General features: G+C 61.8%; 3 protein-coding genes across 3 annotated transcripts; all 3 read right to left on the bottom strand.

Moving 5' to 3' along the window:
- LDBPK_080750 (tuzin, putative) lies at nt 1–993 on the bottom strand (the record flags this gene model as incomplete). Its single annotated transcript, XM_003858590.1, has 1 exon — nt 1–993. A coding segment is annotated over one exon (993 nt), but the record flags the coding sequence as incomplete, so codon positions are not given.
- Nucleotides 994–2,226: 1,233 nt separating this feature from the next.
- LDBPK_080740 (tuzin, putative) lies at nt 2,227–4,134 on the bottom strand (the record flags this gene model as incomplete). Its single annotated transcript, XM_003858589.1, has 1 exon — nt 2,227–4,134. One exon carries the CDS (start codon nt 4,132–4,134, stop codon nt 2,227–2,229), a length of 1,908 nt encoding a protein of 635 aa, XP_003858637.1.
- Nucleotides 4,135–5,414: 1,280 nt separating this feature from the next.
- LDBPK_080730 (tuzin, putative) lies at nt 5,415–6,944 on the bottom strand (the record flags this gene model as incomplete). Its single annotated transcript, XM_003858588.1, has 1 exon — nt 5,415–6,944. One exon carries the CDS (start codon nt 6,942–6,944, stop codon nt 5,415–5,417), a length of 1,530 nt encoding a protein of 509 aa, XP_003858636.1.
- Nucleotides 6,945–8,539: the final 1,595 nt, after the last annotated feature.

Raw genomic sequence — 8,539 nt, 5'->3', positions numbered from 1 at the left:
CGCCCGCCGCGGCCTTGGTGCACGGCGGCAAACAGCTCGTCCAAATCGCTGCTGCTCGTTCCGATGATGTCGATGATGCGGCTGGGGCTGACGGGGCCCACAAAGTGTGCTGCGCGTAGGCGAGTGCCTGCGCTCGCGGTCGAGCACGGGACTCGTGCAGGCGTCGCGGCGCGGCAGCCCAGCGCCTGCCACGGTCAGCGGCTCCATGGCCACCTCCCGGGCGAGATCGCACAGACGACCGTCGCACGCCAGCGCGACCGCGCCCTTGTACACCCGCCGCGAGCTACTGCCCCCGCGCAGCCTCCGCGCGCACGGCGCTGCAGGGACGCTACGGCACCAACTGGAAAACTGTATTCTCTTCTCTTTGTTGCGAAGTAATGTGCTGCGGCACCGATGAGGCCATAAAAGGACGCTACGGATGCGATTTGACGTGTGCGTGAGCGAGTTAGTGGCGCTTGCGAGCTGAAGTGTACGTTGCTCTCTGCGATGAGTCATCAAATGGTGCTCCAACGCGAAGGCGATACGCGAAAGCGCCATAACCGCGCTGACCACACCGCTGCAGTTGATGGAATCGCAGCGCAAGCCGCGCTCGGCTACCCGCTTTTTCAAAAGCTGCAGCACCCATCGATGGTGGTCTCTATGCCGCCTCGATTCGTCCAGCACGCGCAGGGGCCCCTCTTGCGGAATGTGCGCCAAGCAGGCCGTGTGAAACCGTTCCACCACCTCGCGGTGCTCAGCTGTGCTCAGGATTTTCGGTCGGCCTTCTGGTGGGATTATCGTCTCCGCGGGACCAGCCACGTTGAAGCCGCTGCTGTCCAGCAGCAGCGTTCTATACGCTCCGTTGCCGTTCACGCGCACGAAGACGCCACCCACCAAGCCGCTGAGGTACTCCTCGCTCTTATCGTGTTCAATGTGGACGCCAAAGCCGATCTCGATGATGAGCGGCAGAAAGAGGTGCTGCAGGTGAACGGCGTAGACGACTCCAGGAATCATGGACGTGATGCTGCCGCCAGCAGCAGCGGCGCTCGCGCTGTTACCAAAGAACTTACCGACATACCGCGCATAAGGAGGCTTGGCCGCAGCGGTGTCGCCAACGCAGCCGATGAGATCGATGTTGTCAAGGCGCACGCAGGCGGACGCGATGGTGCCGTCGGTGCCGCTCCAGAGGGAGCGATGTGAGTCGAGGAGCGCACAAGCCGTCAGTGTGTGAAAGTAGAGCGGCACGCTGGTGCGGCGAAGTCTCGACATTGACTGCTATAGAGCGGACCGCCTTTGTGCTCTGTGTCGTGAAAGTGGCGCTCTTGCGCGCTCGAGATCAAGATGGCTGTGTGCAGAAGCAAGAGGAATCGACCATTCCACACATTCAAGAACGCACCTCTCTGCGCAGGCACGCGTGTGCGTGCGTGTGTGTGTGCGGGGTGGGGTGTGCGCGGTGTCAGCAGCGCGAACGGTGCTGTAGGTGACTCCGCATCCCCTTCGCTGCTTCCTTCTTCTTCCTTGCTCGTGCGGTTGAGCCTTTTCCGCAGCAACGCAGCGGCCTCGCTTCAGAAACCCGCACACACACACACACACACACACACACACACGCCAATGGACCGCCGTGCTGCCTGCTGTCTTCGCGCGCGCGCACGTACGTGCATGGGTGAGTTTACTCTATGCGGAGGAGGGGAGAGGCCCGCACCAGTCCCCGCACGCGCCTCCATCCACAAAGAGATGAAAGCGAGAGAGCACCGCTGTGACGAAACCGAAAGTGGAGGCGTGCTGGCAGCCGACCCGAGAGGCGGGGGTGCGGAGGGAAGAGCAAGGGCGAGGGCAAAGGTGGTAGTGAAAGCGAGAAGGCATACATACACCAGTAGGTAAGAGGCCCCTGACACGCGTCACGAAGACGGTGTGCGTGGGAGGTTACGCGCTGCCGCTGACTCGTTTATCTCGGTCTCTCACTATTTTCTTTCTCGCCTGCTGACGCTGCGCTCGTCCTCGACCATCCCCAAAGTGTCGGGCGCGACGGCAGCAGCACCGCCCAGCTACTAGCTCGATGCCTGCTGCCCCACCAGGCGGTCTGAGTAATGCCGGTGCACGGAGAGGGCACCCATGAGCCATGCATTGCACGGCTCTGCTTACTTCCCTCCCCCCCCTGCCCCGGAGTAGTACGTCAGCGACGGCCCGCAGAGCACGTGCACAGAGATGCCTGCCGCCGCTTTCTCGTCCGCGCCGTGTTGAGCCGCCTCATAGCAAGCAGGAGGCGGCGGTGTGCAGCACTTGGTTCTTGAAGAGCCAAACATCCTGCACAGAATTGTAGAAGATCACATCGCGCAGCGATGGGTGGCTGAGACTGCTGTCGTCAAGGCCCTCGTGTTGGCCTTCATCGTATGGCAACTGCGCCAGACGCTTCACGGCCGCCTTGAGCTGCGCGTCATCGCCCCACGCCGTCTGCAGCCGGCGCATCGCCTTGAGAAGCTTCTGGTTCGTGTACTCTGTCGCCGATACACGGTGCTGATGAGCGGCAGCAAGCAGCTCATCCAAGTCGTTGCTGTTCGTGCCCACGGTGTCCAGAAACACCTCCATGCCGAGAGCGTCGAGGCGATGTTGAATGTACTCGTACGCCTGCGAGCGGCTGAAGTTGGGGACCGTGTAAAAATCCAACCGCGGCAGCAACGTGTTAGTCGTGGTCAGCGACTCGAGCGGCAGCTCAACCACGATGTGGCACGCGCGGCGATCGCACGCCAGCGTCAGCGCCTCGTTGTACACACGCGTCAGGCTATTCCCCTCACGCAGCTTCAGCACAATCACGGGCGCCTTTCCATTCGTGATGGACTTGGCCTTGTAACATGCTTCCGAGATGAAGTCGAGGGGGTCGCCGCAGGCCTCGACGTGCGGCACACCAAGTGCCTTGATGACGCTGCGCAGCGTGTCCTCCTTGTTGCGCACATCCACGAAGACGCCGGCCATGCCTTCATCGTGAATGGCAGTGCAGCACAGCGAGCTCTTCCCGCACCCAAAGTACCCGGTGATAACCACGATACGAGGGTGCGCTGTATCGAGTCGGTGAAACACCTGTCGAATCCAGCGCTCCTGCACCACCCGACTAACGTGCTTCGACATGCGATGCGCCGCAGACGACGACATCGATGTCTCCACACCCGTCGCTGCTGGCGGCGCGCCGATGGTGGCTGCGCTTCCCGGAGGCACCTTCTTGCAGAGCGTCTTCACCGCGAAACGCATCTGGTAGGAGCGCTGGTGCGTCAGGTAGTTCCTGTAGTTCCACCCAAAGAGCGAAAAGGCACCGCAGAAGGCGACGCTGGCGGAGAGGATGCCGGCGTACTTGGCCGACATGTACCGTCGGTCCCGCTCCTTCACACGCTCCCTGTGAATGTTGCGCATCTGACGGTGGTGATCGCGCTGCCACTCTGCCTTCTCCATGAGCGACATGCGGGCGGACTGGGACAGGTGCGTCATGCTGCGGATGTCAGAAGCCTCGAGCAGGTACAGACGCTCCGCCCGCCAGCCGCGGTGGTACAGGATGCACGCGGTGCTCTCCACGTCGTCCGTCTCCGAGAGACCGGCGGAGCGCACCCACTCCACAACCCGCAGGTACTTGGGATGATTGAGGAACTTGCACACGCCCTCCGTCACGGCTATCTTTTCCGGCGGGACCGCCAGATCTACCTTGTTGTGGTCCAGCAGGACACCCAAGGTGCCATTAGGGTTCACTCGCACGACGAGGCCGCCCACCAGGAAGACGCGACTCGGTGCACCACCCACGCCTCCATCGCCCTGCTGCGAAATCGGGTCCACATCCTCCCGCTCGTAGGCCACGTAGACGCGTGATCCCAGCGACACGGCGGGCGGTGGTAGTCTGTCATCGAAGTCTACTGCGAACACAAGGGACGACAGCTGCGCGACGACGTGACCAATAGCCACGGGAAGCCGGCGCTGCGACGACGGCACGCCTGGCTCAGTAGGCGCGTACGCAGCGATGCGCAGTCCCTCCAGCCCCGGCTGGGCAAAGGCCGACCGCCTCACCGCCGACGCATCCAGCTCGCGCGACACGCCGCCCGAAGAGGAGGCGGCAGTGGTGCTCGACACCGAGGACACCGCCGTGAACAGGCAGCGACGCGTTGGCTGGCTCAACATAGCGGCACGGTATTCGACCGCAATGATGACGATTGAAGCGCAAACGCCCCGAGCGGCTGCACTCGTCTTTCTTAGCTTGCCGGACACGAAGTTGCAACGACGGAGAGTCCGAGGCGGAGGGAGAGAATACAGGAAGAGGACGGTACCAAGGCGTGCGCACCTCTGCGAGCGAGTGAGTGGGGAGGGGGGCGGTGCGAGCTGCACTACTCCTTCGCATCCGCAGCTCTGCCGCAGACACGCATGCACGAGTAGAATAAAGCAGTAGTGGCGACAGCGATGGATGGGTTCGACCTCGTTGGCGTTTCCGGTTTAGGCGCCGTGTATATATATGTACACACATGCATATAGGCGCTTCCTTCCACAGTGTGCTTCGTCTATAGCACGGCGCTACTTTCCGCAACAAATGCACCGAAGCAAAAAAAACGTGAGACGCACGCTGAGGGGCGCGCCATGCACGTTCCACGCGCGGCGTGAAGGGGGCAGGGCAGGGCGGATGTGGAGAGGGGGGAGGGAGGGAGTACCGAGAACGCAGCGCGCGTGTGTGCACACAGAGGGAAGGCGTGATAAAAGTGATCGAAGAAAAGGGTGGCGAGAAGGACAGAGAGGGAGGGAGGATAGTGTCGAGTGGAGACAGCAGTGACGCGTGGGGGGAGGGGAGGAAGAGGGGAGCTGAATGACGACGAAGACAAAGGCAGCCTGCGCCGAGGACGTACCCTTCTGCCTCGACGCCCACCTCCAAGCCCCTGCCCTTAACGTCAACGTGACGCGCTGCGCACACCCACCCCCTGGCAAGACTCAAGCGGGGGTAGATGGGTGGGCGAGAGGGGCTGAAGGGGTGTTACAGTAGGTGTGAGAGCACGCCGTGCACACGCACACACGTGGTGACGGGCGACTGGAGGAGGCAAGAAGAACGTCTCATCACGGCCTGCCAGCGCAGCAGCCCCTCCTGCCTCATTCTTGTCCAAACGCCCCCCTCCCCCAACTCCGCACAGCATCGCAGATAAGTTCCTGGCACATAGCGATGCGAGCACGGTACACGTGGCCGGGCAGGCAGGCGAGGAGCATGCCGAAAAGCAAAGAGGGTGTGCGGTGCGGCACAATGGAGAGGTACGCGAGGGGGGGTCGCCTGCACGGTCAGCGCCCCGCATCGTCTTCCATCCTTCTGCGCTGATCGTCATGTCCTCCTCCGTTTTAGGTGGCTTTTCGTTGAGCGCGTGAATGGATGTGGCGCCCATCGCGTTTGACACATCAACAGCGTCGTGTCTCGGCTCTGCGGAGGACTATAGACAGCAGCGCGCTGCGGTGTGGTAGACCTTGTGGGTAAAAACCCATCGATCGCTCACAGGGTCGTACAAAACCATCTCCTTCAGCGCCGGATCGCGCAGCGCGTCGGTGCCATTCTCCTGTCCGACGTAGCAGTCCGCCTCAGCCAGCTTCTTCAGTGCAGCCCTCAGCTTCTCGGAGCCGGCCCAAGCGGTCTCGACCTGCCGCATCGCCCTCCGCAGCTTCTGCTCGGTGTACTCCGCTATCGAGACCTTGCGGTGCAGAATGGCCGCCAGCAGTTCGTCAATGTCGTTGCTGTTCGTCCCCATCGTTTCAATGAAGTGCTGCATCGCCACCGCGTCCACCGTGTGTTCGGTGTACTGGAGCGCCTGCCGAACGTTGAAGTTCGGCACCGAGTAGAAATCGAGCCGTGGCAGAAGCACATTCGGAATCGACAGTGACTCCAAGGCCACCTCATAAACGAGGTGGCATAGCCGGCGATCACAAGCGAGTGCGACGGACTCGTTGTACACCCGCGACAACTCGCTTCCCTCTCGCAGCGTGACAACCAAGATGGGTGGCTCACCGTTGATCTTCGCTGCCTTGGTAAAGGTATCTGTAATGAACTCCAGGTAGTCCCCGCACGACTCGAGATTCGGCACCTTCATCGCCTTCACGATGCAGGTGAGCGTGTCCTCGACCCCGCGCACCTCGACAAAGAGAGCGGGTTTGTGCTCCTTGCGCACCGCCGAGCGCAGCAGCGAGCTCTTGCCGCACCCGCGGAACCCCGTCACCACGGCGATGCGCGGGTGGGTGTTGTTCAGCCGGCGGAGCATTTGGCGTGTCCATCTCTCCTCCGCCGCGCGCTCCACGAACTGCTGCGGCACCGCCGGGCTGCTCGAGCGCCTGTGGTCTGTGTGGGTGAGCGTGTTGACGGCATGCTTCACCTGAAACGAGCGCTGCTGACGCCTGAAGCGTTTGTAGTTCCAGAGGAACACGGACAGGACGCCGAGCCCGGCCCAGTTCGCACTGACGAAGCCGCTGTACTTCTGAATGAAGTAGCGCCTCGCGCGCTCCTTCACCCTCTCGCGCAGCAGCGCGCGCATCTCTGCGTGGTGGTCGCGCTGCCACTCCGCCTTCTCCAGCACCATCTGTCTCACCGACTTCCTCAAGTACTGCATGCAGTGAACGTCGCTCGGCTCCAGCAGGTATAGTTTGTCGACACGCCAGCCCCGCTGGTAGAGCAAGAAGCACAACCGCTCGCGATCAGCGCGGCGGTGCACACCGGCGCTTCGAAACCACTCCATCATGTCTTTGTATCCTTTCTCCCGCGTGAAGCGGGAGCGCCCCTCCACCAGAATCACGTCGTCCTGCGACACCTGTGCCTCAAAACTGTTGTTGTCCATTAGGACGCCGAGAGTACCATTGCTGTTCACGCGTCCGACAATGCCGCCCGCGATGCGGTCTTCGTTCGTCGCCGTGCGACCGACTCGAACGTACACTCGCGTGCTCACATCGGCAATCGGGGACAGGTGAACCTCCTCCATGTCCACGATGTACTCGTCGTGCGACAGCTGCTCCTTGATTCGGCCGACGGCGAAGTGGTGAACACCGACGCCGACAAGGGGTTGCCTGAAGTACGCTCGCACGGTAAGAGAAGCAAAGTCACCAGGGATGATGCTGGCCGAATCGACAGACGACGAGGGCACCGCCTCAGGGGTAGGATTGGGCGGTGCCACGGCTGCTGCAGAGTCGTCCGCAGCGCACTTCCGCAGCCAACGCGCTGCACCGCCAACGGCAACGCTGTGCAGTCGCCGCATGCTCCAGTACATGCTGTGGTGTGTGCGTGTGAGTGGCAGGATCTGCGAACTCGCGGAGAAGACGTTCGTATGTCCGCCAGTGACTCGGCGTTCGGCCCACCTCTGACGCGTAGATGCACCGCGTCCGCTTGCTATGGTCCCTCCTTTACAAGCTGGTCGTACATATGGTGTGCGCGTGCTGTTCTTGGAGCTCTTCGACTTCGACGCCACCCGTCGTGCGCGCTCCCTTTCGCCACCACCACCAAGACCTCTGTGTGAGTGTAATGTCGGGGAGAGAGAAGGGAAGTAGCGCGAGGAAAGAGGGGACGTAGACTCGCAGCAGCGATGTCATGCGTGGCTTCTTTAATTTTCGGGTTTTCTTCTCTCTGCCCGCTTCGGCGCGGGCGCGTGGCACATGTTTGTGTGTAGGTGGGTGGGGGCGAGGTTGACGAGAAGGGGGGCGGTAGGGGGAGCAAAGACGATGAAAGGATGAGGCCCGTGCATCCATCGTACAACCACGCGTACACTCACTCACCTGTGCCTGCTCGTGACGAGGCGACTACGGGTCTTTAACCTGCATGAAAGGTCAGCGAGCAGATCCGGAAATGAGGAAAAAAGGCGCGCTCCATGAGTCAGCCGCTTCACATAACAGAGAAGCCAGCGTGGCATACGCGCCGACACGCTAACTTGCAAAACTGCATGTAAGTACCGGTCTTCCAACACAACGCTGTGCGCCCATGCACAGATACACGAGCACGTTGCGTCTCTGTACTAACGGTAGCGCGGATCCACCTGACTGTCGAGCTTCTGTCTCACCTCCCAGAGTCGCGAGTTTTACCACTTCGCGAATTGCGTGCACCATCACGGCTCGGCCTGCCGGCGGGGTTTCCCTCGCATTTTATGCAATGGGCCTTTGATAACGCACGGTGGACTGCGTCACGGTGTGAAGATCGCGCACTTGCGGAAAGCAGAGAGGACGGAGGCGCCGTCCAAATGAAGGTTAACCGCAGTTCCACCAGACGAGAGAAAAACAAGCGAAAAGTCAGCGCACATGCGCGAAGGCACCGCTCGGTGCGCCGCCGCACGCGCGCCATCGGCGGGGCCGTGACCTCAATGCTGGCTTGTCATGGGGGCTTGCTGTGTTGCCCGCTGTACGCAGGCGGCTCCTCAACTGTTCGTTTGCGCGTCGGTGTAGGGGCCGGACACCGCGTCCGCCGTCATCGTCGGTGCGGTGCGTCTTGGTGCATTGGCTGCGGCCCACTTATACCGTCTGTACAGATCACCCGGGGCACTTCTGAGCAGCGCGGCGAACACGGATAGGGGCGGCCCTGAGTGGCACTAAC

The sequence above is a fragment of the Leishmania donovani genome, chromosome 8, assembly GCF_000227135.1.
Source record: "Leishmania donovani BPK282A1 complete genome, chromosome 8".
NCBI classification, from domain to species: domain Eukaryota; phylum Euglenozoa; class Kinetoplastea; order Trypanosomatida; family Trypanosomatidae; genus Leishmania; species Leishmania donovani.
The sequence above is the reverse complement of the archived record's forward strand: the minus strand, read 5'-3'. Positions and strand labels throughout refer to the sequence as shown.